General features: G+C 61.4%; 1 protein-coding gene across 3 annotated transcripts in view; it reads right to left on the reverse strand.

Annotated features, from left to right (window-relative positions):
* Positions 1–27,441, reverse strand: part of SBNO2 (strawberry notch homolog 2) — a 73,725-nt gene that overhangs the window by 19,054 nt on the left and 27,230 nt on the right. For 2 of the 3 annotated variants that reach the window (XM_055104018.2, XM_055104021.2), the window contains exons 3-5: positions 24,310–24,383; positions 22,385–22,496; positions 1,525–1,686 (exon numbers count right to left, since the gene is read on the reverse strand). In XM_055104018.2, coding sequence (XP_054959993.1) covers positions 1,525–1,686; positions 22,385–22,496; positions 24,310–24,383 — 348 coding nt within the window. Of the gene's footprint in view, positions 1–1,524; positions 1,687–5,963; positions 6,207–22,384; positions 22,497–24,309; positions 24,384–27,441 lie in introns of those variants that run through there. The other variant, XM_055104020.2, reaches the window with a different exon arrangement.

A 27,441-nucleotide genomic window follows, 5' to 3' on the forward strand; every position in this document is an offset into this window, starting at 1 on the left:
AGGGTTTTTAAAGAAAGTGGAAGCGTGGCACAGGAAGGTTAGAAACCTATACTCAGTTGCCCTCTCCTTTTTTTTTTAAATTAACAAAACACAAAAAAACAGACGCCACGCAGGTTCCTGGAAGGCTGAGTCACCATTCCCGGTGGGGCTGGCGGGCATTGGGTTTCAGATGCCCTCGTGCCGGCCACAGCAGGCCGGTCAGGCCCCGGCTTCTTTCCTCACGCCCTGTTGAGGACCTGGGAGCTAGCTGGGAGGGCACGGGCCCCGGGCTGGGTGAAATGCTCTGCTGGGCCCTTGTGCCAGAGGGACCACGCCTGAGCCGCCCATCGTGGCTGCGGGGTGCCCTGATGCTTCCTGAGCCGCCCACCGTGGCTGCGGGGTGCCCTGATGCTTCCTGAGCCGCCCACCATGGCTGCGGGGTGTCCTGATGCTTCCTGAGCCGCCCACCGTGGCTGCGGGGTGCCCTGATGCTTCCTGCCTGGGCCCCCAAGCCCGTGTTCTGCTGCCCGGGTTGCCCCTTCCTGAGGGCCCGGGAGAGCGGCCTATGGGTGTGAGCCCACCACTGTGCCAGGAGCGTGGGGAGGCTGGCATGGGCCCTCACCGGAAGGCGCTCAGTCCCAGAGACATGTCCAATGTCTGCTCCCAAAGTCTAGAAGCTTCTCTCCTGGACAGGCCCGGATGGGGGAAGGGACTCCCCAGGCCTGGCTCCCGGCCATGCCTCCCTCACCAGACACCTCCACTGCGTGGCACTGGGGCACGGCTAGAGGCTAGGCCCGAAGAACCTGGGGGCCCTGCTGCCCTACAACCCCTGCTCTAGGCCTGGCCCACCCAGGTCCTTCAGGAGCTTCTTGGAGGCAAACCCCAGCCCCTCAGCCCCCATGGACAATGTCCAGCTCCCCACCCTGGGACAGGATCCACCAACCTCGCCCTCTCAGCTCCCCCCTAGCAGGGACACGGCCACTGCTGACAGGATTCCGCCAACCTCGCCCTCTCAGCTCCCCACTAGCGGGGACACGGCCACTGCTGACCCAGGCACCATGGGGCTGATGCCACCACAGGTGCTGTTCCTCTGCCTGGACAGCCACGTTGCCTGGGCCCGCTGGGCGCTGCCTCTCCAGGGGGCCCTTCCTGACCACGCCTCTCTGTCCCGTCACCTTCCTGTGCTTCTCTAGACCAGGGACTTCCCGGGTGCGGTGGACACGGGGCAGGGTCCCTCTCAGGTGGGGCCACAATGGGCACTGCAGGGCGCTGGGCAGCGTCCTGGCCCCCCCCAACTCCATGCCAGGAGCACCGCCCAGATGTGGTAGCCACAGATGTCCTGGACGTCGCCTTCTCCTATTCAGGACACAGGACGACCCTCACCTAACCACCTCATCCACGGCCACAGACGGCGCCGACAGTGAGAGGCACAGCCATTGGCACGCAGAGTGGGGGAGACTGAGACCTCACTGGACCGTGTGGGTCCCGGGCTGGGGAGGCCACGCTGGTGGGTCGGGGCTGGCTGGGGGCACCGGGCGCACTGACCTTATCGTGGGTGGAGGGGGCAGGGTTATCGTCCCAGATGGTGGACACCTGGTTGAGGCTGTCAGCTGGCAGGAAGTCGGGTGTGTCCACGATGTCCGACAGGGAGTCCACGGACGAGGAGAAGATGGAGATGTTGGAGAAGTCCTCAAAATAGGAGGAGTCCTGGAAGACAAGGCCAGGCCCAGTGAGGGGGGTACGGGAGACACCAAGGCCCCTCCACGCACTGGAGCACGTGGGGACGGGAGACACCACGGCCCTCCCGGGTTCAAGCAATTCTCCTGCCTCATCCTCCCAAGTAGCAGGGATTACAGGTGTGCGCCACCATGCCCAGCTAATTTTTTTGTATTTTTACTAGAGACAGGGTTTCACCATGTTGGCCAGCCTGGTTTTGAACTCCTGACCTCAAGTGATCTGCCTGCTTCGGCATCCAAAAGTGTTGGGATTACAGGCGTGAGCCACCATGTGACAGAGCGAGAGAGTGAGACTCCGTCTCAAAAAAGAAAAAAATAAACAAGCAATGGGTGAGAAACACCAACCCTCAGGGCCACGCAGGACGGCGTCTGACTTCTGCAGCACCTGAAGGGCAGCAATGCTGCAGGAACTCTGAGCAGCTCGGGTCTGGGGTGAGCCTGGTGCCATGCCCTGTGCCGGAGGCAGGGGCGGGGGCAGCCACGCCCAGAGGTGGGGCTCGCCATGGGGATGACACACACACACGTGCTGCCCAGTGGAGGAGATGCATGTACATCATTTCATTTTTTTTTTTTTTTGAGACGGATTCTTACACTGTCGCCCGGGCTGGAGTGCAATGGTGTGATCTCATCTCACTGCACCCTCTGCCTCCCAGGTGCAAGCGATTCTCCTGCCTCCGCCTCCCGAGTAGCTGGGATTACAGGCGCGTGCCACCACGCCCAGCTAATTTTTGTATTTTTAGTAGAGACGGGGTTTCACCGTGTTGGTCAGGCTGGTCTCGAACTCCTGACCTCAGGTGATCCATCCACCTTGGCCTCCCAAAGTGCTGGGATTACAGGCGTGAGCCACCGTGCCCGGCCACATGTGATGTCTCACGCCTGTAATCCCAGGATTTGGAGGCCAAGGTGGAAGATTGCTTGAGTCCAGGAGTTCAAGATTCGCCTGGACAATATGGCGAAACCCCATTTCTACTAAAAATACAAAAGTTAGCTGGGTGTGGTGGTGCATGCCCGTAGTCCCAGCTACTCGGGGGGCTGAGGCGGGAGGATCACCTGAGCCCAGAGGGGTCAAGGCTGCAGTGAGCTGTTACTGCACAACTACATTCCAGCCTGGGTGACACAGCAAGACTCTATCTCAAAAAAAAAAAAAAAAAAAAAAAAATAGACTGGGCATGGTAGCTCACGCCTGTAACCCCAGCACTTTGAGAAGCCAAGGTGGGCAGATCACCTGAGGTCAGGAGTTCAAGACCAGCCTGACCAATATGGTAAAACCCCGTCTTTACTAAAAACACAAAAATTAGCTGGGCATGGTGGTGCGTGCCTGTAATCCTAGCTACTCGAGAGGCTGAGGCAGGAGAACTGCTTGAACTCAGGAGGCAGAGGCTGCAGTGGGCTGAGATCGTGCCATTGCACTCCAGTCTGGGTGACACAGGGAGACTCCATCTCAAGAAAAACAAACAAAGAAAAAAACCAGGCATGTCAAGGGGGCGCTGTCTCTCCCTGGAAGCTGTGGGTTCCATCCCCCTCACCTTGCTCAGCTTTGCCCACTGCCCACCCTGTCAGACCCAAGCACCTGGGCACTGATCACTAGGGACCTTCAGGAACCTGCCCCCAAACAGAGACCCCCGGGACAGAGGTGTCCATGCTGCCCGCATGAGGCCCAGAGCCAGGTAGGGTGCAGCACCCCCCACCCCAGGAGGGTAGGAGCAGTCCACCTCCCAGAGCCTCTGGAGGCCCCGATCGGCAGGGTTGGGGAGCATTCATCCCACTGAGGCCCACGAGGGCCCTCCGGACACTGCCCACCCAGGCTGCAGAGGGCCTGGTCACGCTGACCTGTGGCCCGGACCCTCCGTGGAAGCATTTCCCGGGCAAGGTCAGGGGCTCCTGTGTTGGTCAAGGCCCCAGCCAGGAGCGGGGGTGAGTTGCTATCGGGTCCAGAACCGCCCAGGCCTTGGTGGTGCAGGGAGCGCAGGCAGAGCGGAGGAGAGCTCCCCAAACCCAAATGCGTGGGTCACACGGCGAGTCCTTCCCCGGAGCTCAGCGTGGACAAAGGGAAGGGACCTCAGGCAGAGACACCTGCCCCACGCCCTCACCAGGTGCCCTTGGCCCAAGAAGACAGGACAACAGGGTCCTCCCGCCCAGGGTCCTCCTCCCAAAACTCCTGCCCCAGTCTGAGGAAACACCAGCCCGACTACTCCAGGGCATCCACACCACCCGACCAGCCCCAGGACCGCCCAACGCATCTGAAACACGGGCCTCTGAGAAACCATCACAGCCCAGAGGGGCCTGAGGAGATGCCTAAACACCACGTGGGGTCCTGGGCAGGAAAGGACATGGGGGAAACTGAGGCAATCCAAGCAAAGCGTGGGCCTCAGGAGTTAACGGTGGCGTACGGATGTTGGTTCATCAGCCGTGACAGCCACAGACGGGAGATAGAACAGCAGGGAGCCTGGGAGTGGGTGCACGGGGACTCTCTGCACTGTCCCTGCAGCTTTTCTGTCATTCTAAAACAGTTTGAAAAGTTAAAGTCAAGTCGGGCAGGGGGGAGCTCACGTCTGCTACTCAGGAGGCTGAGGCAGGAGGATCCCTTGAGCCCAGGTGGTCGAGGCTGCAGTGAGCTATAATTGCGCCACTGCACGCCAGCCTGGGAGACAGAGTGAGACCCTATCTCAAAAAAAAAGTTAAAGTCAAGCAGGGCGTGGTGGCTCATGCCTGTAATCCTACTGTTTTAGAGCCAAGGTGAAAGAATCACTTGAGCCCAGGAGTTCAAGACCAGCCTGGGCAACACAGCAAGACTCCATGTCTACAGAACGTTTAAAAATTAGCTAGGCATGGCAGCATGTGCCTGCAGTCCCAGCTACTCAGGAGGCTGAGGTGGGAGGATTGCTTCAACCCAGTTGGTGGAGGCTGCAGGGAGCCGAGATCGTGCCACTGCACACCAGCCTGGGTGACAGAGCAAGTCCCTGTCACAAAAACAAATAAATACAAGTGAAAGTCTAATAATGAGGGAGTGCTTGCAGCTTTCAGGCTTCAAGAACGCAGCCTCGAGACCCCGCCCTGCTCCCCGTCCGGTCCTTCCCAGCACAGGACACCCCACCAGGTGCATGAGCCCTTGAAGCTTTCACCTCTAGCAGGTGCCCTCAGCAATTAGGGACAGAGGGAGATGGGGTTCCCAGGGCTGGCCCTATTCACATGTGGGAGGCTGAACAGAGCCAGGCCAGCTCCCCCCACAGTGGCTCCGTCCTCTGCCCACATCTGGATTTGACTCCTAGCAGCCACCAGCTCACCTCAGAGACAGCCTAAGTCCCACCCGCGCCTGTGTGTCCCTCCACAGCCCCTCCAGGCCGGCCCAGGCTCCTGCATCCTTCACCACATGACCCACCCACCCTCCAGCCTCAGCTCAGTGGACCCAGTGCCTCCCCAGGGAACAGGGCCCCTCTGCAGTCTGTAGTGAGGACAAGCACCAAGGCCCCTCGAGGGTGACACTTGCATCCCTCCCGGCCAGCCCCCAGTTCTGGGGCCCCAGGGAGGGCCGGGACTGCCCGCTGTGGTTCTTGTCTCTGTAGCATTTCAGGAGCCCTGGGCTGAGGCAGGGAGCTGGGAGGACCTGGCTCTGCCCCCTTCAAAAGCAGCAGACACAGCTCCTCCTGCCCTGGGCAGCCAACTCCAGACCTGACTCCAGAACTGACTCCAGACCTGATGTGCTGCCGCTGCCCTGTGCTCCAGGACCCATGGGGAGCCACAGAGCCACAGGGATTTGCCGGCCTGCGCCACCAGAGCCAGCCCTGACCAGGCCCACCCAGCCGCTCCCTACAAGAGCCCCATAAGACACCCAGAGCCCCTCCACCTGAGGCTTCTCCAGAGGAAAGCCACAGCTCTGGGTCCTACCCCAGGGGCAGAAGGAGGGGGACGCAGCCCTCCCAACAGCCACTGCCACTGTCACTGAAGGCCCCCGTCCGGGCAGGGCTGAGCCCGACCCCCCCACTCCGCTCGGGTCCCCCAGCCTACGCACAGGGCACCACTCCCAGCCCGAAGTCTTAAATCTCTGCCTCGGAACCTTCCGGCAGATTCCCTCTCACTGCCAGAAGAGACGGACGGGGCGGGGTGGGGATTTTTTTAGAGCCTGGCGGCCTCGGACTCTAGGATGAGATGCCGGCTGCTCCGGCAGGTGGCCCGGCCGTCCTGAATGGGGTCCCACCTCCCAGACCCCTGCCCCCGAGGGCCTCGCCCGCCCCGGGAAGGGAGTGTTACCTTGTTCAGAGCCTCAAACTGCAGCCACAGCTGCAGCTGGGACATGGTCCCGGCGCTCGGGGGGCCAGGGGTCCCCCAGGAAGCGCTGCCCGGGAGCGGCTCCCTCATGACCGCGGCAGCAGCCCCAGCATTGGGTCGGCCGGGGCGGACGGGGGCGGCTCTCCGCCCGGCTGCATTTGCATGTCGGTTTAGTCACCGCCGCCGGCGCCTACTTCCTCTAAGGCCGGGGCTGACTTTCAGGAAATGATGCCGGCCCCGTAAGTCAGGGCAATTACTGGCAGTGCGAGGAGAATTACTGTACGGGGCGGATCTCCCACAGGCGCTGTCAACACGCACCCCCACCCGTGCCCCGCCGCAGGACCAGCCCCGTTTGGGGCACCCGGCGGACGTGCAGAACGCCCAGGTGGGCATGGGCCTCAGTCTCCCCAGACTGCAGGGAGCTGGGTTCCGTTCCACGGGGACCAGCTGCTGTTCCTGGTGCCCCCAAACCACAGGCAGGGAAACTGAGGCCAGGACCGCCTCCCTTCACCCAGCACCCCACCCATGCCGAGCGCGCCTCAGGCCCTGCTGCGCCCCCCTGGGGCTCTCCCCACCCCACCCCTGCAGGCTGAGGTCCCCGAGAAGCCCCTGCCGCCGAAGCAAAGTCCCCTCCCTGCTCTTTCCCTGCTGTCCGTGCCCAGGGGGTTCAGCGGGCCCCGTGGCCTCCCTTGATCTGGGGCTGGCGGAGGGAGAGCTGAGCCTGGGCCCCTCCTCTCCAGGCTCTGGCCAGACCCGGCCTCGGCCCCCTGGGCAGGAACAAGTGGTAGCGTCCTGGGAAAAGAACGTTCTCGCTTTGGTAGAAAACCAAGTGTCAATGATGCACTTGCTGGGGCAACCCCGGGCCGCGAACCCGCCGGCGGCCACACTCCTGCCCGCACTGTGAGGACCCCGCAGCATCACAGGGGCCTAGACACCGCGGCGCAGACACCTGATGGGACCTCACATTGAGCCACAGGCGGTCATTCTCGGTGTCCTCGGAGGGGCTGGGGAGGCCCCAGGGCCAGAGGGGGTGGGAGGACGGCCGGGCTGCGGAGAGGACGGGCCCCATCTGCCTGTACTCAGCGACTGACGGGGCAGAGGCTGTATTTCCCACGAGACCGCGGCCGAGACCGCGCAGGTGGCCACGGCTCCTCCTCTGTGAGGGGAGGAAGGGCCCGGCCCTGTGGCCAGGGGCCCTGGGAAAGAAGGAAACCGCCCCGAGAGGCCAGTGGAGCCCGTGGCTGGGCCGGAGGGGTCAGGACAGTTCTGGGCTTGTAGGACCCCCGCCAGGGCTCTGAGGGGAGAGTGGGACCAGGGGGCCCTCAAACCCTGTGCACTCCGCCCCCTCGGGCTCACCCTGTTCTAGACCCTGAGGCCCTGTGTCAGCCCCACTGGGGCCCTGCGACCAGGCACCGCAGCAGCGGAGGCTGGTGCAGACGGTCGCCCACACCGCTTGCCACGACCCATCACCTCCTGGAAGCTGGGCGACAACACAGGTCCGTGCGGCTGGGGCGAGAGGCCCGCCTGCCAGGCACCCCGCCCGCCAATGGAAAACAACCAATGGGGAAGAAACCCACGGAGCCGCTCAACCCAGCAGCCAATCACAGCCACCGCTCAACCTAGCAGCCAATCACAGCCACCGCTCAACCCAGTAGCCAATCACAGCCACCGCTCAACCCAGCAGCCAATCACAGCCACTCCCAGAGACAGCTCCACACCAGCTCCACGCAAAAAACCCACAACCACAAGCGCTGCTGAGGACGCGGGGCAGCGGCCTGGGAACCATCCTGCAGTGGACCCACAGCCCACAGGACCCACAGCTCACGGGTGGACCCACAGCTCAGAGGCGCCTGGACCCTCAGCTCCCGGGTGGACCCACAGCTCCCGGGTGGACCCTCAGCTCCCGGGTGGACCCTCAGCTCCCGGGTGGACCCACAGCTCATGACAGCCTGGCTCCTGCAGCACGGTCACCCACGGAGGAACGGGGCCAGCACAGTGAGGCCATCCACACACTGGAACACGACCCAGCCATGAAAAGGAGCAAGGCTCTGACCCAAGCCACAGCACGGATGCACCTTGAGGACGTCACACTCAGTGAGAGACGCCAAACACAGAAGGCCACGCAGTGTGTGAGGCCATTTCTATGAAATGTCCTGTCCTGAACAGGAATCCACACAGACAGGAAAAGCATTCAGGTTATCAGGGGGTGGGGATGGGCCGGGGAGTGACAGCTGATGGGAACGGGGCTTCCTGTGGGATGATGGAATGTTCTGGAACTAGACAGAGGTGGTGGTTGCACAACTCTGTGAATATACTTTTTTAAAGTGTGGATTTGGGCCCGGCACGGTGGCTCACGCCTGTAATCCCAGCACTTTGGGAGGCCGAGGTGGGCGGATCACGAGGTCAGGAGTTCGAGACCAGCCTGGCCAGCATGGTGAAACCCTGTCTCTACTAAAAATACAAAAATTAGTCAGGTGTGGTGGTGGGTACCTGCAATCCCAGCTACTCGGGAGGCTGAGGCAGGAGAATTGCTTGAACCCGGGAGGCAGAGGTTACAGTGAGCTGAAATCGTGCCACTGCATTCCAGCCTGCGCAACAGAGCAAGACTCTGTCTCAAAAAAAAAAAAAAAAAAAAAAAAAGGTGGATTTGGCCAAGCATAGTGGCTCACACCTGCCATCCCAGCACTTTGGGAAGCTGAGGTGGGCAAACAGCTTGAGCCCAGGAAGTTCAAGACCAGCCTGGGCAACATAGTGAGATCCCATCTCCACAAAAAATACAAAAACCAGCTGGGCATGGTGGCGGGCACCTGTGGTCCCAGCTGGGCATGGTGGCGGGCACCTGTGGTCCCAGCTGGGCATGGTGGCGGGCACCTGTGGTCCCAGCTGCTCAGGAGGCCATGGCAGGAGAATCACTTGAGCTAGAGAGGTGGAAGCTGCAGTAAGTTATGATCACACCACTGCACTCCAGCCTGGGCAACAGAGCAAAATACTGTCTCAAATAAATAAAGTGGATTTTATGGCATGTGAATTTTGTCTCAGTTTTTAAAAGACCTGGAAAGCAACGAAACACAGAAAGAACAAGCACAGACTCCGACGTGCTCCCCAGGCCCCAATGTGACAGCGCAGCCCGGGGTCCCTGGAGGAGGTCAGACTGAGGATAGGGGTGCGCCGCCTAGGGACCTGCTGGGCACTACCCCACCCACCTCCAGCGCCCTGTGCCCGGTCCTGGGCTCCCGTGGCCCAGTCTCTCCCTCCGCCTCTGTCCAGGGTGCACCCCTCACTGACCAGTCCCGCAGCAACGCTGACCGAGGGATCCGTGTAAGCCTGGCTGAATGCCCGCTGCCTCAGCCCTCACAGGAACCCTGCCCTGCATTACAGGGAGGGAAACAGGCAACGGGGATGGGAGGGGCTCCTCCTGGAGGGGGCTGGGGGGCAGACAGAGAGAAGAGGCTTCCAGGTGGTCGTGGGGCACAGGTGGCACTTCCTGGACACTGCCAGTCTTTGGTGGCTGGGAGAAGGGCCCCTCAGCAGGCCTGGTCACTAGAGTGCCCCGGGCAGAGCTGAACTGTGTCCCCAAAATGGTGTGATCATGTCCTGGCACCTGGAAGCTGTGTGTGTGGCCTTATTTGGGAATCCAGTCCTCGCAGATGTGAGTGGTTTAAAAAAAAAAAGGCCGCGCTGGCCGAGGGGGTGATCTGTGCCTGGTGTCCTCACACGGAGGAGACACAGTCCCGGGGAGGAGGCCACGGGACACAGAAGCAGAGATCCCAGCCCTGCGGCCACAGCCAGGGGATGCCCGGATCCCCTAGATGCTGGAGGGGCCGGAAGGAACGCGGCCCTGTCCGCACCTTGACTTTGGACTTCCGGGCTCCAGGGCTGGGAGGGGACAGAGTCCTGGCCTTTGAAGCTGTGTGTGCTGCTTCCTCACAGCAGCCCTGGGAGGCTGGCACGGCTCCCCAGGAAACTGGGCTCCCTTCTGTCAGGGTTCCGGCCAGGTGCCTGGTATGGGCCCTGGGGCCGCCGCCTCAGTGCCTTCTGGCGCTGCAGCCGGGCAGGGCCGAACCCTGGCGCACAGCTTCCTGCTGAGTCTCCCTCTCTAAGGCTGTCTGTGGGCGGCTCTGCCGGCCCCTCCTGCACCTGCCCAGGCCCTGGGCGGAGGCTCCTCCTCCGGGGGGCTGTGGCCTCAGCACAGACCAGGGGACAGAAGGTGGCTCTTCTTGGCCTTGGCTGGGTGTGAACCAAAGGCTTCCTGTAAGAAATCCCTCTCTCCCTCTCCCTCCTTCGCTCCCTCATCTCTCTCCCTCTTTTTTGCCCAATGCCAGTAACTGTGGGGGCTCCATGGTGCCGGCTGGGCCGAGGCATCTGACCCCTGCTGAAACGCATCTGCAGAACAGTCAATGCTGCCTGCCTCCCTGCCTGAAAGCAGCCAGAGTTTGCAAAGCGCTTTTCTGAGCCGTGAGCTCATCCTGAGCTTCCCAGAAGCCCCTGGGCTGCCAGGCAGAGAGTGTTGTTACCGGACAGCTGCGTTCCCAATGGTCCCTGCAGCCCCATGGGGACCCGGGATGGATGCCCGGCAGGTGGAGATGTCCTCACAGGACAGGTGGTGGGCAAGGGGGCAGCACCTGGGGAATGCGGATGGGCTGTGGGTGCCGAGAGCCCCAGGAGCCCAGCAGAGACGCAAGGGATCTGGGTGATGTCGGGAGGGGTGAAGGAGCATCCCCACCCCAGGAACAGGTGGCAAGGGATGGGCGAGGGGCAGTGAGGCGAGCAGGACCTGGGGAATGTCCTGTGTAGGGGCACAGGCTGGGGAGAGGCTCGGGCTGGGGTGCGGTGGGGGGAGGCTCGGGCCGGGGTGCGGTTGGGGGAGGCTCACACTGGGGTGCAGTGGAGGAGAGGCTCGGGCTGGGGTGCAGTGGGGGGAGGCTCGGGCTGGGGTGAGGCTCGGGCTGGGGTGCAGTGGGGGGGAGGCTCGGGCTTGGGGGAGGCTCGGGCTGGGGTGCGGTTGGGGGAGGCTCGGGCTGGGGTGCGGTGGGGGGATGCTCGGGCTGGGGTGCGGTGGGGGGATGCTCGGGCTGGGGTGAGGCTCGGGCTGGGGTGCGGTGAGGGGAGGCTCGGGCTGGGGTGCGGTTGGGGGAGGCTCGGGCTGGGGTGCGGTGGGGGGAGGCTCGGGCTGGGGTGCGGTGGGGGGAGGCTCGGGCTGGGGTGCGGTGAGGGGAGGCTCGGGCTGGGGTGCGGTGGGGGGATGCTCGGGCTGGGGTGCGGTGGGGGGATGCTCGGGCTGGGGTGCGGTGGGGGAGAGGCTCGGGCTGGGGTGCGGTGGGGGAGAGGCTCGGGCTGGGGTGCGGTGAGGGGAGGCTCGGGCTGGGGTGCGGTGGGGGGATGCTCAGGCTGGGGTGCGGTGAGGGGAGGCTCGGGCTGGGGTGCAGTGGGGGGAGGCTTGGGCTGGGGTGCGGTGGAGAGAGGCTCAGGCTGGGGTGTGGTGGGGAAGAGACCAGAAGAGGCACCAGGGGCTGCCCTGGGGGACGCTCACCCCACACAGAAACAGGTGCCGGAGAGCCTGGGGGTGGGGCCGCAAGGCTGGGCTGGGCCTGGAGCAGGGGACCCACGGGAGGCTCTGGGCGCAGAGGGTGGGCTGCAGCACCGAGGGCCCCTTATCCTCGAGCAGGAACCCAACACCCCTCAGCCAGACCCAGTCATGCCTGGAACACACAGACATGAACCTGCATATGGACGCTGCTAACAGCGATTCACAGCTGCTGTCAACCCATACCTACTCCTGGGTATGAGCCCAAGAGAAACGAAAACGTGTCCACTCGGAGGTTTGCATCCATGCTCACAGCGGCACAACTCACGACGGCCACGGGTGGAAGCAGCACAAGCGTCCATCACGGACACACAGACAGACACAGTCGGTCCTCCACGCCTCCATCACGGACAGACACAGTGGTATCTGGTACCTCCACGCGTCCATCATGGACAAACAAGGTGGGGCCCCATCATGTGCCAGAACACGGCTCAGCCATAATCAGGAGCCAGCCTCTGACCCAGCCATAGCTCGGATGTACCTTGAGGACATCACACTCAGTGAGAGACGCCAGAGGCAGGAGGCCATGCAGTGTGTGATCCCATTTCAATGAAATGTGCAGGACAGGCCAAGCCACAGAGACAGGAAGGGGATGCGTGGGCGCCGGGGCAGGGGAGGGACGGGGAGTGACAGCTGACGGGGACGGGGCCTCCTCTAGGGGGACAATGATCTGGAATTAGAATTACATGGTGATGGCTGAACAGCTCTGGACTTTGTAACAGCCACAGCATCGTTCACTTAGAAATGGGGACTTTTCTGTCACGTGAATTGAGTCTCACGTGACAGAAAAGGGGTGGGGCGCAGCGGCTCACACCTGTAATCCCAGCACTTTGGGAGGCCGAGGCGGGCGGATCACCTGAGATCACGAGTTTGAGACCTCCCTGGCCAACATGGTGAAACCCCGTCTCTACTAAAAATACAAAAATCAGCTGGGCGCGGTGGCGCACACCTGTAATCCCAGCTACTTGGGAGGCTGAGGCAGGAGAATCACTTGAACCAGGCAAGCAGAGGCTGCAGTGAGCTGAGATCGTGCCATTGTACTCCAGCCTGGGAGACAGAGTGAGACTTTGTCTCAAAAATAAATAAATATGGTGCGCGTCTGTAATCCCAGCTACTCAGGAGGCTGAGACAGGAGAATCGCTTGAACCTGGGAGGCAGAGTTTGCCATGAGCCGAGATAGATCACGCCATTGCACTCCAGCTTAGACACCAAAAGCAAAACTCCATCTCAAAACAAAACAAAAAACTAGAGAAAAACAGAGACAGAGAAAGAAAGAAAGAAAATAAAGAAGAAATGCAGGCTGGGAGCGGTGGCTCACGCCTGTAATCCCAATGCTTTGGGAGGCTGAGGCGGGTGGATCACAAGGTCAGGAGATTGAGACCAGCCTGGCTAACACGGTGAAACCCCGTGTCCACTAAAAAACACAAAAAATTAGCTGGGCGTGGTCGTGGGCGCCTGTAGTCCCAGCTACTCGGGAGGCTGAGGCGGGAGAATGGCATGAACCCAGGAGGCGTTGGTTGCAGTAAGCCGAGGTCGCGCCACTGCACTCCAGCCTGGGCGACAGAGCGAGATTCCATCTCAAAAAAAAAAAAAAAGAAGCAGCAGCAACACAGAACCACGTGTCCACAGAACCACGGTTCACCTGCACACCGCGGCGGGGGGCCCCACCAGGACACACGGGGCTGAGCCATCACCCACCAGGGACATTGAGCCTGAGGGCTTCGCGCCAACCTGGAGACGGAAGGCTGAGCAGAAGTGAGGGGGGCCCTTCCTCCGGGCCAGGGTGGCTGGAGGGCTGGGCAAGGCACACATGTGACACCGCGGGAGCCCCGCAGCCCAGGGTGGATGCCAGCAGCACGGGAAACAGCAGCGGCACCTGGCGCAGTGTGAGCCCCAGGGGTGGGGGTGGGGGTGGCCGGGGAGCAGGCGGAGAGCAGGGAAGGGGTGGGGGTCCCACACAGACCCAGCCGTCGGCAGAAGAAGGCACACGGAAAACAGACGGACGCAGCAGGGATGCCCGCAGGCAGCTCCCATGGGCGGAGGCTGCTGACCCCGCCCTGGGCAGGACCAGCCTCTGCACAGCCTTGAGTCCTCCCCCAGGCTGAGAGAAACAGGAACTGGATGGTGAAGGAACCCCGTCCCCGCCAAGCGGCCAAAGTTACCACCATCAGCACAACACGCGCAACGCCAGGCACTCCGGTCCACGCCGCACTGTACATGGTGCCGTCTGAGGGATTCCTCCATCCAGTCAGGAGACAACCCCAGACAAAACCAACGGAGAGGCACTCTGGAGAAGACACACCCTGGAGAAGACGCACCCCGGAGAAGATGCACTCCCGAGAAGACGCACCCCGGAGAAGAGGCGCCCAGGAGAAGAGGCACCCCGGAGAAGACGCGCCCCGGAGAAGACGCGCCCCGGAGAAGAGGCGCCCCGGAGAAGACGCGCCCCGGAGAAGACGCGCCCCGGAGAAGAGGCGCCCCAGAGAAGAGGCGCCCCGGAGAAGAGGCACCCTGGAGAACTGCCTCTTTGGGGGCAAGCGCAGAGGCTGCTGACTCCCCCAGTCCAACAAGCTCTTAGTTTTTGCAATTTTTTTGTAATTTTTTTTTTTTTTAGACAGAGTCTTGCTCTGTCACCCAGGCTCGAATGCAGTGGCGCAATCTCGGCTCCCTGCAACCTCTGCTTCCCGAGTTCAAGTGATTCTCCTGCCTCAGCCTCCTGAGTAGCTGGGATTACAGGTGCCCGCCACCATGCTCAGCTAATTTTTGTATTTGTAGTAGAGACGGGGTTTCGCCACGTTGGCCAGGATGGTCTCAAACTCCTAAGCTCAGGTGATCTGCCCACCTTGGCCCCCCAAAGTGCTGGGGTTACAAGCTTGAGCACTGCGCCTGACCTGTAAATCTAATTTTTAATTTTGTATAGAGATGAGGTCTCATTATGTGGCCCAGGCTGGATCCACGCGTCCATCACGGACAAACACAGTGGGCCCCTCCACGCGTCCATCACGGACAAACACAGTGGGGCCCTCCACGCATCCATCACAGACACACGGACAAACACAATGGGCCTCCCACTGGGAACTCCCAGCCTCAAGCGATCCTCATGCCTCAGTCAAATAGATGGGACCCAAATACTGGGACTACAGGTTTGCATCACCATGCCCGGCTAATTTTTTCTATTTTTTATACAGATAGGGTCTCACTATGTTGCGCAGGCTGGTCTCAAACCCCTGGGCTCAAACAATCCTCCCGCCTTGGCCTCCCAAAGTGCTGGGATCACAGGCGTGAGCCACCGTGCCCAGCCCTGACTCAAACGTGACCTCCTGCATTCCCAGGGGCAGAATCTCCCAGGCACAGTGGCCCTACTCGGAGTCTGTGAAGTGAAGACCACCAGGTGAGCCATGATCAACCCTTCCCTCAGTGACATCCCTCCCCACAATCAACCCTCACTCAATGACCTCCCTCCCCACGATCAACCCTCCCCTCAATGACCTCCCTATCAACCCTCCCCTCAATGACCTCCCTCCCCATGATCAACCCTCCCCTCAATGACCTCCCTCCCCAAGATCAACCCTCACTCAGTGACCTCCTTCCCCAAGATCAACCCTCCCTTCAATGACCTCCTTCCCCAAGATCAACCCTCCCTCAATGACCTCCTTCCCCACAATCAACCCTCCCTCAATGACCTCCCTCCCCAAGATCAAACCTCCCCTCAATGACATCCCTCCCCACTATCAACCCTCCCTCAATGACCTCCCTCCCCATGATCAACCCTCACTCAATGATCTCCTTCCCCAAGATCAACCCTCAATGACCACCCTCCCTACGATCAACCCTCACTCAATGACCTCCCTCCTCATGATTAACCCTCCCTCAATGACCTCCCTCACGATCAGCCCTCCCCTCAATGGCCTCCCTCCCTATGATCAACTCTCACTCAATGACCTCCTTCCCCAAGATCAACCCTCACTCAATGACCTCCTTCCCCATGATCAACCCTCCCTCAATGACCTCCCTCCCCAAGATCAAACCTCCCCTCAGTGACATCCCTCCCCACGATCAACCCTCCCTCAATGACCTCCCTCCCCACGATCAACCCTCACTCAATGACCTCCTTCCCCAATATCAACCCTCACTCAATGACCTCCCTCCCCATGATCAACCCTCCCTCAATGACCTCCCTCACGATCAACCCTCACTCAATGACCTCCCTCCCCACAATCAACCCTCACTCAATGACCTCCCTCCCCACGATCAACCCTCCCCTCAATGACCTCCTTCCCCCACGATCAACCCTCACTCAATGACCTCCTTCCCCAAGATCAACCCTCCCCTCAATGACCTCCTTCCCCCACGATCAACCCTCCCTCAATGACCTCCCTCCCCACGATCAACCCTCACTCAATGACCTCCTTCCCCAAGATCAACCCTTCCTCAATGACCTCCCTCCCCACGATCAACCCTCACTCAATGACCTCCTTCCCCAAGATCAACCCTCACTCAATGACCTCCTTCCCCAAGATCAACCCTCACTCAATGACCTCCCTCCTCATCATCAACCCTCACTCAATGACCTCCCTCACGATCAACCCTCCCCTCAATGGCCTCCCTCCCCATGATCAACCCTCACTCAATGACCTCCTTCCCCAAGATCAACCCTCCCTCAATGACCTCCCTCCTCAAAATCAAACCTCCCCTCAATGACATCCCACCCCACGATCAACCTTCCCTCAATGACCTCCCTCCCCAAGATCAAACCTCCCCTCAATGACATCCCACCCCACGATCAACCTTCCCCTCAATGACCTCCTTCCCCAAGATCAACCCTCACTCAATGACCTCCTTCCCCAAGATCAAACCTCCCCTCAATGACATCCTTCCCCATGATCAACCCTCCCCTCAATGACCTCCTTCCCCAAGATCAACCCTCCCTCAATGACCTCCCTCACGATCAACCCTCCCCTCAATGGCCTCCCTCCCCATGATCAACTCTCACTCAATGACCTCCTTCCCCAAGATCAACCCTCCCTCAATGACCTCCCTCCCCAAGATCAAACCTCCCCTCAATGATATCCTTCCCCATGATCAACCCTCCCCTCAATGACCTCCTTCCCCAAGATCAACCCTCCCTCAATGACCTCCCTCACGATCAACCCTCCCCTCAATGGCCTCCCTCCCCATGATCAACTCTCACTCAATGACCTCCTTCCCCAAGATCAACCCTCCCTCAATGACCTCCCTCCCCACGATCAACCCTCACTCAATGGCCTCCCTCCCCACGATCAACCCTCACTCAATGACCTCCTTCCCCAAGATCCACCCTCACTCAATGACCTCCTTCCCCAAGATCAACCCTCACTCAATGGCCTCCCTCCCCAAGATCAAACCTCCCCTCAATGACATCCTTCCCCATGATCAACCCTCACTCAGTGACCTCCCTCACTATCAACCCTCCCCTCAATGGCCTCCTTCCCCATGATCAACCCTCACTCAATGACCTCCTTCCCCAAGATCAACCCTCCCTCAATGACATCCGTCCCCACGATCAACCCTCCCCTCAATGGCCTCCCTCCCCATGATCAACCCTCCCTCAATGACCTCCCTCACGATCAACCCTCCCCTCAATGGCCTCCCTCCCCACAATCAACCATCCCTCAATGACCTCCCTCATGATCAACCCTCCCCTCAATGGCCTCCTTCCCCATGATCAACCCTCACTCAACGACCTCCTTCCCCAAGATCAACCCTCCCCTCAATGACCTCCTTCCCCAAGATCAACCCTCACTCAATGACCTCCTTCCCCAAGATCAACCCTCCCCTCAATGACCTCCCTCCTCATGATCAACCCTCACTCAATGACCTCCCTCACGACCAACCCTCCCCTCAATGACCTCCCTCCCCATGATCAATCTGCCCCTCAGTGGCCTCCCTCCCCAGGCCGTGAAGGCTCTCCAGCAGAACCAACAGTGCTGCGGAGTCCACTGGCCCCAGGCACTGCCCGGGTCCACGGCTCATCTGCTTTCTCCTGTTGCTCTGGCTGCCAAGAAACTCAGGGCTCAGGTGTATCAATAGTTACCAGGCGGATCGCCTGAGGTCAGGAGTTCGAGACCAGCCTGGCCAATATGGTGAAACCCCGTCTCTACTAAAAATACAAAAATTAGCCAGGCGTGGTGGCGCACACCTATAATCCCAGCTACTCGGGAGGCTGAGGCAGAAGAATGGCTCACACTTGGGAGGCAGAGGTTGCAGTGAGCCGAGATTGCACCACTGCACTCCAGCCTGGGTGACAGAGCGAGACTCCATATCAGAAAAAAAGAATAGGCCAGGCACGGTGGCTCTTGCCTGTAATCCCAGCACTTTGGGAGACGGGCAGATCACCTGAGGTCAGGAATTCGAGACCATCCTGGCCAACATGGCGAAATCCCATCTCTACTAAAAATATAAAAATTAGCCGGGCGTGGTGGTGGGCGCCTGTAGTCCCAGCTACTTGGTAGGCTGAGGCAGGAGAATCGCTTGAACCCGCCAGGCGGAGGTTGCAGTTACCCAAGATGGCGCCACTACACTCCAGCCTGGGCAAGAGTAAGACTCGGTCTCCAGAAAAAAAAAGTAATGACTAGCTGTCTCGTTATGGCCTGTGGGGTTTTACATTCACCCTCACTCCCAGCCCAGGAACGGGTTCTCCCTACCAATCCCTCCTGGTTTATACAACAGCAGGAAACATTTGCAGGGAATGCACACATGCCACAGGTCACACGATGGCTTTGAATGGTGCCTCCGTTTCCCCTCGCTCCCATGAAAAGCTACTGTCAACCTCATGGCTCCAACAAGCTGAATATGGTGGCTCACGCCTGTAATCCCCATGCTTTGGTAGGCTCAGGCAGGAGAATCGCTTGAGCCCAGAAGTTTGAGACCAGCCTAGGCAACACAGTGAGACCTCATTTCTACAAAACATTAAAAATTATCTGGGCATGGTGGTGCGTGCTTATGGTCCCAGCTACTGGGGAAGCTGAGGTGGGAGCTTGAGCCCAGGAGGTGGAGGCTGCAGTGAGCCGAGATTGCACCGCTGCACTCCAGGCTGAACAACAGAGCCAGACCCTGTCTCTAAAAATAAAAATTAAAAAAATATATAAATGAAACACACACTTATCCTCTCACAGTCTGCAAGGCAGAACTTGTAACATCAAGGGTGGGCAGGGCAGGTCCTTCCCGGGGGCTCCAGGGGAAAACCCAGTTCCTGCCTTTCCAGTGTCCAGAGGCACCCGCATCCCTTGGCTTGGGGCCCCTTCTTCCCCCTTCACAGCCACAGCGCAGGCTCTTCCCGTCTCTCTCTGGCTCTCACCCTCCCGCCTCCTCTCATGAGGGCCCTGTGAGGACACTGGGTCTCCAGGTCACCCAGGACGCTCTCCCGTCTCGGGTCTGTCACTCAGTCCCATCTGCAGGTCCCTGTGAGGACACTGGGTCTCCAGGTCACCCAGGAAACTCTCCCATCTCAAGTCCATCACTCAGTCCCATCTGCAGGTCCCTGTGAGGACACTGGGCCTCCAGGTCACCCAGGAAGCTCTCCCGTCTCGGGTCCATCACTCAATCCCATCTGCAGGTCCCGTCTGCCATGAGAGGCGACACGGCGGCAAGTCCTGAGGATCAGGACGGGGACGTCTTGGAGGCTGTAACCGCGTGGCCAGCACATTTCCTCAGGTCTGAGTCGGGAGCAGAGGCTTCTGTGGCTGGCTGGGCTGCGCTGGGGGGCACGGCGCAAAGGGCCTCGAACACCAGGCTCAGGTCTGGACTCCTTCCTGGCTCCGCAGAACCGCGCGGCCCAGCCCACAGGCCTGGGCTGACCCACACCCGTCCCGTCCCACACTCGGCACCGCAGAACCATGCGGCCCGGCCCACAGGACTGAGCTGACCCATACCCGTCCCGTCCCACACTTGGCACCGCGGGACCACGCATCCCATCCCACACTCGGCACCGCGGAACCACGCGGCCCGGCCCACAGGCCTGGGCTGACTCACACCCGTCCCGTCCCACACTCGGCACTGGGGGACCACGCATCCCGTCCCACACTCGGCACCAGGGTCAGACTTCCTCCAAATGAAGTTCTGCTGCTTTAACAGGGAGATTTGGGTCCAAGCTGCCCCACACACGGACGCTGGAGCATGAGGCGGCTGTAGGCAGGGTGGGCAGGGAGCCGGGCGGGCGGTGCTCACAGAACCAGCACAGTGGCCCCGAGGGCTCCGGGCTGAACAGACGCAGCAGCAATTGTTCAGGAGGGGAGGAGCAGGAGAATTCATGAGACAGAGATGGAGACGGAGACAGAGACAGAGACATGGAGAGACAGAGACAGGGAGACAGAGACGCAGAGACATAGAGACAGAGGCAGAGAGGGAAACAGACAAAGACAGAGAGGGCGACAGACAGAGAGGGAGACAGAGACAGAGGCAGAGAGGGAGACAAAGAGACAGAGGTGGAGAGGGAGACAGAGAGACAGAGGCAGAGACAAAGAGACAGAGACAGAGAGGGAGACAGAGAGACAGAGACAGAGAGACAGAAACAGAGAGGGAGACAGAGACAGAGACAAAGAGAGAGACAGAGACAGAGACTGAGAGGGAGACAGAGAGATGGAGCAGAGAGGGAGACAGAGACAGGGAGATAGGCAGAGAGAGATTGAGAGGGAGACAGAGAGAGAGACTAGGAGCAGGGGGAAGAGGGAGAGAGGGAGACAGAGAAAAGAAAGAGACAGGCCGGGCACGGTGGCTCACGCCTGTAATCCCAGCACTTTGGGAGGCTGAGGCGGGCGGATCACCACAGGTCAGGAGTTTGAGACCAGCCTGACCAACATGGAGAAACCCTGTCTCTACCAAAAAAAAAAAAAAAAAAAAAAATTAGCCGGGCATGATGGTGCATGCCTGTGGTCTCAGCTGCTCAGGAGGCTGAGGCAGGAGAATCGCTTGAACCTGGGAAGCAGAGGTTGCAGTGAGCCAAGATCGTGCCATTGCACTCCAGCCTGGGCAACAAGAGCAAAACTCCGTCTCAAAAAAAAAAAAAAAGAAAAAAAAGAAAGAAAGGAAAGAGAGAAGGAAGACACAGAAAGAGGCAGAGAAGGGGTGAAAGAGAAGAAGGGGGGCGGGGCAAGGACAGGCTGACCCAGGGCTGGGGCTGGTAGGAAGGCAGTGGCGGTGAGGAAGGGGCCACCGCCATCAATCACACCCTGGGCTCCATCCCTGTGTGTCCCCTGAAGGGTGCGGCACAGATGCCGGCTCTGGACAGGCGCCTCCCCTGCCTCAGTTTCCTTGTGTGTCCGGCTGGCATGGCACAGCAGCTTGCCACACCTTGGCCAGGACCAGATCACATGGGGGTCCAGGGCTACTGCGGGTGAGGACAGAGCCCCTGTGTGCACCCCGCTGACCTCAGCCCCAAGATGAGCAGGGGCGCCCCCCTCCCCTGAACACAGCTGGTAGGCCAATTTCTAGGCCACACACTGGGGGCTACAGGACAGGAATCCACCCTCTTCCCGTCCCAGGGCCCAGGAGTCTGACGCCAAGGTGTCTCAGGGCCTTGCTCCCTCCCACAGCTCTGACCCGCCTCTTCCAGCCCTGGGGCTCCAGGAGAAACTGACCTGTGGCCACACCGCCCCAGCCCCGGCCTCCAGCGTGGCGCCAGCTCCTCATCTCTCCTGTCTCTTCTGAGGACCCTTGTGCTGGATTTCAGAGCTACCTCATCTCATCTTGATCCTTACCCAATGACATCCAAAAAGACCCTACTTTCCAGGAAGGTCTCCTCACAGACTCTGTGGGGGGGGCGGACTTGACGGACGTGGTCACCCCAGCACAGACTCAGGGTCCGGCTGGCTTTGCCCTGCTCTGCTACTGCCCTGAGTGGGGAAAACTGGGCCCGGGGTCCACCCGGCGAGCTGTTTGCGGGGCCTGGTTCTGGGTGAGCCCTGGGACCTGAATTGGCTCCATTCTGCGGCAGCCACACCTGACCGCTTCTCTCTGGATCTGGCCGGCTTGTGCCCATCCCCCCAATAGCTCTGAGGCCCAGGCAGATCTCACATGCCCATTACACAGGGGAAGCGGAGGCTTGGGGGAGCTGAGCACCAGGTGACCCTCGCTCCCCGGCAGGCCCTGGACGTGGTCCGGCCCAGCAGCAGCCCCTGGCCCTGGGTCCCACACGAGAGGCTGTGGTATCTGAACCATCCCAGGGAAGCCGATCTCTGTGGCACTGGGTGCTCCAGAGCTGCCGAGAGGAAGCTGGGGCACTGGGAACCCCTTGGGGAAGGCTGTGAGGTGGGGGTGGGGTCCGCCGAAGGGGGAGGCTGTGAGGGTGGGGGTGGGCTCCGCCTGATGCCACAGTGGGAGGCTGGGAGCCCCCCGCGACCCTGGGGAGAAGGAGGTGGAAGGTTCTCTTCCTTTGGTATGTGAGTTCCGTTTTCAGGTGGCTGCTAAGGGGTTGGGACTCCAATGTGCAGGGTGTCTGGACCCACCTAGAGGGAGGGCCGTGGGGGCGAAGGCTGCCAAGGGCGTCTCTCCCAGCACCGCCCTCCCCGCAACTCCCTCTGTGGCATTGCCCAGATGCTCGCAGGGACCCCAAGGGCTGGGCGGGGCTCACTGCTGACATGAAGGGCCAGTCACTGGCTCTTCCCCAAAACCAAGCCACATCTCTGGGCTCCTACTGCCCCACCGTAAACCCTGTGGCCGGGGGGCCAAGCCGAGGTCACTGAGTCCCAGGCAGGCCTGAGCGAGAGAGGTCGCAGGGCAGCTGGAGGGGCGGCCCAGACTCCACCCTGTCCCCCACGGCGCGGTGAGCTCCTGGGGCTCCTACCTGAGCAAAGTCGCAGGTCTTTGGTGGCAAGCTGGAGGCGGTGGCCACGGGGGCATAGCTGGTGTCTGGGCAGGGCTGGCTGCCGAGGAAGGAGGCGGAGCTCATGAACGGGCTGGAGGGAGACGGGGGGAGGTGAGATGGGGTGCTCAACCCACTCCCTCAGTAACACACTTGCACCCCCACGGCCGCAGCTAGGGGCCCCTCGAGGCCCCACTGGAGTGTGCCCAGCCCGGCAGGACCCATGGCCCCATTGCACATACGGAAGGGCCTCCAGGGGTGTGGTGGTCAAGCCTGGGGCTGCCCTCCCACCCCTACTGGGCACAGCCCGGCAGAGCTCCTACGGAACAGCTGCCTGGTGGGCTGGGGGGTATCCAGGGCCACCATCCCGCCCTCCCCGCTCCATCAGCAGGACTCGGCTAAGGGTTCATTCTGGCGATTCAGAACCCCAGCCTGGCCATCCCTCCTCCACACAGGCCCCTTGACCCACACCTCACTCCCGCCTCGAAGGAGGAGAGCGCTACGGGCAGAAACCCAGGATCACCGTCCTCCAGGGAGGGCTCAGGTCGGAACCCCCCGCCCTGTCACCCTGAGGATGGCAGAGGACACAGCAAGGAGAAGGTCCTGGGGGCCCCCCGCCCAAGGGCACCTCTCTCCAGATGATCCCAGGAGTAAAATGCGGCTGGCAGGGAGGCTTCTCTGCCCTTCTCCACTCCGGCCCCCTTGGCCAGCTCCTCCGCTTGGGAGAGGGGTGGCCGCCGTCCCCAGGGCCTCCTTCCCTCCCGCCAGGCTCCCCAGGCTCTCCCTCCAGAAGCTTCTCTCCAGCAGGGCTGGCAGCAGACCCAGGTCTCTGCCCAGTGGGAGCCACAGGCCTTGGGTTGGAGGCGGCCCTGGGCAGACCTGCTCCCGGGGCAGGGACCGCCTGGGGGCCACTCTCCTCCTGCATAGAAAGGTTTGCAAACACCAGCAGGAAAGAAGCATCCACTCCACTCCTGGGCCACAAACAGCTGCTCCACAATCTCCTGGAGTCTCCCAAGGCTCTGGCTATACCTGCTCCCAAGCCCTTTGCACAGCCTGCTCGCCTGCTCGCCTGGCCAACTCCTACCCCCCCTGCAAAACCCAGCCCAGCTGCTGCCCTCTGTGGGAAAAGTGCCCTTCCCACCCTCCTTCACCCCAGAAAACCTCCCGCCCCTTCCCACCCTCCTTCACCCCAGAAAACCTCCCGCCCCTTCCCACCCTCCTTCACCCCAGAAAACCTCCCGCCCCTTCCCACCCTTCACCCCAGAAAACCTCCCGCCCCTTCCCACCCTCCTTCACCCCAGAAAACCTCCCGCCCCTTCCCACCCTCCTTCACCCCAGAAAACCTCCCGCCCCTTCCCACCTTCCTTCACCCCAGAAAACCTCCCGCCCCTTCCCACCCTTCACCCCAGAAAACCTCCCGCCCCTTCCCACCCTCCTTCACCCCAGAAAACCTCCCGCCCCTTCCCACCCTTCACCCCAGAAAACCTCCCGCCCCTTCCCACCCTCCTTCACCCCGGAAAACCTCCCGTCCCACCCTCCTTCACCCCAGAAAACCTCCCGCCCCTTCCCACCCTCCTTCACCCCAGAAAACCTCCCGCCCCTTCCCATCCTGGTGTCACCTCCACGGGAGGCCCCCCCGGCCCCTAGCCCACACCTCCCTGCCCTCTACCAAGCTGGGCTCTCGAGGAGAGGGAAGCCATGGATCACAAAACAGTGTTCCACAAACAGGGGTCTCAGCCTGGACCTGGCCCGTGGGGTGGAGCCTTCCAGGACCACGTGCACACCACCCTCCAAACCCCTCAACAGGACTTTGGGCCCTCGCGCCCTGCACCCAGAACTCCGTTTGTAACTGTGACTTCAGAATGAGCAAGCCTAGGGGCCAGGCGGGGGGGGGTCCCGGTACTCACCGGCTGTCGCTGGAGAAGGCGGGGTATGGCGGCAGCGAGAAGGTGTTCCAGTAGGGGCAGTGCAGCATGGCGCTCTAGAAGAGACAGCGGGCATCAGTGAGTGGGAAGCAGAGGACCTGCGGTGCAGCCCGGCTAAGCCCTCCGGGCAGCGTGAGAGGCCGAGAGGCTAGGGAGGCCCCGCAGTCAGGGTCCCATCCCGCCCCTGCTGGTATCTCCTGGGGAGTCATTTAACCGCCCCATGCCTCAGTTTCCCCACCTGCACGAGACCCCACCTAAGGCTTTTGGTGTGGTCTGAAGGCACCGAACCACCCGCGTGAAGGGCTCAGCACAGGTCTTGCTCTACCAGCAGCCCCGTGCAGGCCCGCAGCCCGGGAGTCTGCATCTCACACAAGACCTGGGGGTGCCGCTGGCCCCGGGACCCTGCTTGGAGGCCCCATTCTAGGAGGTGGAGGATCGGACCGTTTGCGTGAGGGAGACGCGCACCCGCTGCCTGTGGTGGAGGGTGGGTGTGGGGGGCTCCTCGGGCAGGGCCTGGGGCAGGCGAGGGCCTCACACCACCTCCAGGCCCCTCGGACAAGCTGATGTGCCCGGGAAGCTCAGGCTGCTGCGGGACGGGGCCCTGACTTCTCAGAAGCTGCACGGGGCTGGGGTGCGGGGAGCCTGCTTTGGGAAATGGTGCCCAGTGGCCTGGAGGCTCAGCCCGAGGTCAGTGGAGGCGTGAGTGGCTCCAGGTTGGCCGAATCTCTGGTGGGTCTGACTCCAGGCCAGGCTTACCCAACACCCTCGCCAGGAGCCGATGTCCCCACCCCATGGTTCTCTGGGAAAAGCTCACTATGCCTGCCCTTGGGAATGAGAGCGGCATGGGGCACACGGCAGGCCCCAAAACCTGAGGATGGGGAGCACACGGGGCAGCAGCGGGCCCGGGGTCAGCACCTGCGGCTTCGGGGGCAGGGCTGTGGACACCTCGTGCCCTGCAGAATGGGCACCCCTCAGCAGGGCCCCCACCTGCACAGGGCCAACCCCACCTGCAGCAGAGAGACCCTGCCGTCACAGACGCCCCCACAGTCACGGGGGAGACCCTGCCGTCACAGACGCCCCCACAGTCACGGGGGAGACCCTGCCGTCACAGACGCCCCCACAGTCACGGGGGAGACCCTGCCGTCACGGACGCCCCCACGGTCACAGGGGAGACTCTGCCGTCACGGACGCCCCCACGGTCACGGGGGAGACCCTGCCGTCACGGACGCCCCTACGGTCACGGGGGAGACCCTGCCATCACGGACGCCCCTGTGGTCATGGGGGAGACACCACCAGCCGGGGGCATCATCCTGTTTATCCCAGCAAGACTGGGGGCCACGCTGGCTTCCAGAACAGGGTGGGGGGTTCGCCTGCTTCCCTGAGTCCCCCAGTGACCTCTCCCAGGCCCACGCGAGCCCTGCTCCTCTATGAGGCCCTGATGCAATTCCCTTGGGCTCGACCACCTCTGCCCCTCATTCACCTCACACTGGCTGGGAACCAGCCCGGATGGCCGGGGGCCACTTTCTGTACCCGCAGGTGCTGGGTGGGGGATTCCAGGACCCCCGACAGCCTCGAGATAGGCAAAGCCCTCGGGGTGACCGCTGCCCCGCTCCTCCAGCTTTTGCATAAAATAAGTTTATCAGCAAAAGCCCACAGCTCCTCCCCTGCACAGAGGCCGGCAGCCTGGGCACCCTGAGCTCCTGCACCCGTGAGAAGACCCCGTGCAAGTGGCTTGCAGGAAGCCGGGCCACCAGCCACAGGGGCTCCAGAGCCCGGGTCTCCTGATCCTTCCCCTCCTCCTGCCCTTTTGGGAAGAGAGAAAGCCAGCCCTGGAGAGAAACAGGAACTTCCCAAGGCCATGTGGCACATCCAGAACATTCTGGAACAGAACTCTGACTCCAGACCAACCCAGCCTCCTCAGATGAGCTGGAGTCCCTGTCTCAGGCACACACGGCGCCTTGGGCCAGGCTGGGCAGGGCCACGGCCAGGGAACTGCAGCTGCAGGAAGGGGGCGGGGGGCTTGGGGTCGCAGGGCGGGAGGATCCAGGGGTCCCTGGCTCACCCAACATGCTCCACCTGTACCCAGGCCAGGCTAGGGGATGGGACGGGGGGAAAGTCCTGACTGCCTCTATCCCAGCCTCCTCCCTCCCACAGCCCATGGCTCCTCTATCCCAGCCTCCTCCCTCCCACAGCCCGTGGCTCCTCTGAGACCTGCCATCCACACACACCCGAGTCCCGCCCCACAGGGGTGCCATGGGCATGGCAGGCCAATCAGAGTCTTCCCTGGGACCTTCTCTGGCAGCCAGAGGGTGTGGCTTCACCTTTAGATGGCAGGCCCGAGCACATAATTGGTCCAGAGATGGACACCTGACCCTGCCCAGACAATCAGAGCCTGCCTGGGGATTTTCTTTCCTTTCCTTATTTTGAGATGGAGTCTCACTCTGTCACCCAGGCTGAAGTGCAGTGGCATGATCGTGGCTCACTGCAACCTCCACCTCCTGAGTTCAAACGATTCTCCTGTCTCAGCCTCATGCGTAGCTGGGATTACAGGCGCCCGCCACCACGCCCAGCTAACTTTTGTATTTTTAGTAAAGATGGGATTTCACCATGTTGGCCAGGCCGGTCTCGAACTCCTGACCCCAAGCAATCTGCCCACCTCGGCCTCCCAGAGTGCTGGGATTTCAGGCGTGAACCATTGTGCTGGCCGGTATATTTTTATTCCTAATTGAATACTCTGGGCACTGGAAGAGGCTGGGCCGTGCGTGTGCGAACTCAGTCGACCCTGCCCAGAGGTGTCCATGACGTACCCGAATGTGACGGAACCCGGAACAAGGAGGGTGGGATGAGCCTCACACACGGGATGGGGAGCAAAGCCGGTTATGCGCACGGGTGCGCCCCGGCCTGAGCCCTGTGGCTGGTGTCCAGTGCCCCCGCCGGGTTCCAGCCCTGTCGCATCCCCCGACTGTCACTGCTAACACCTTCCTGCTCCCGCTCGGATCCTTGAAGATGGCTCCTCTGTCTCCACATCCCATAATTCGCTTAATTATTTCCCCACCGTGGAGCCTCTGGGGAGATTCCAGTTTCCTGCCGCTATAAATAGTGCCGCTCTGTCTT

The sequence above is a fragment of the Pan paniscus genome, chromosome 20 (assembly GCF_029289425.2).
Source record: "Pan paniscus chromosome 20, NHGRI_mPanPan1-v2.0_pri, whole genome shotgun sequence".
Taxonomy (NCBI): domain Eukaryota; kingdom Metazoa; phylum Chordata; class Mammalia; order Primates; family Hominidae; genus Pan; species Pan paniscus.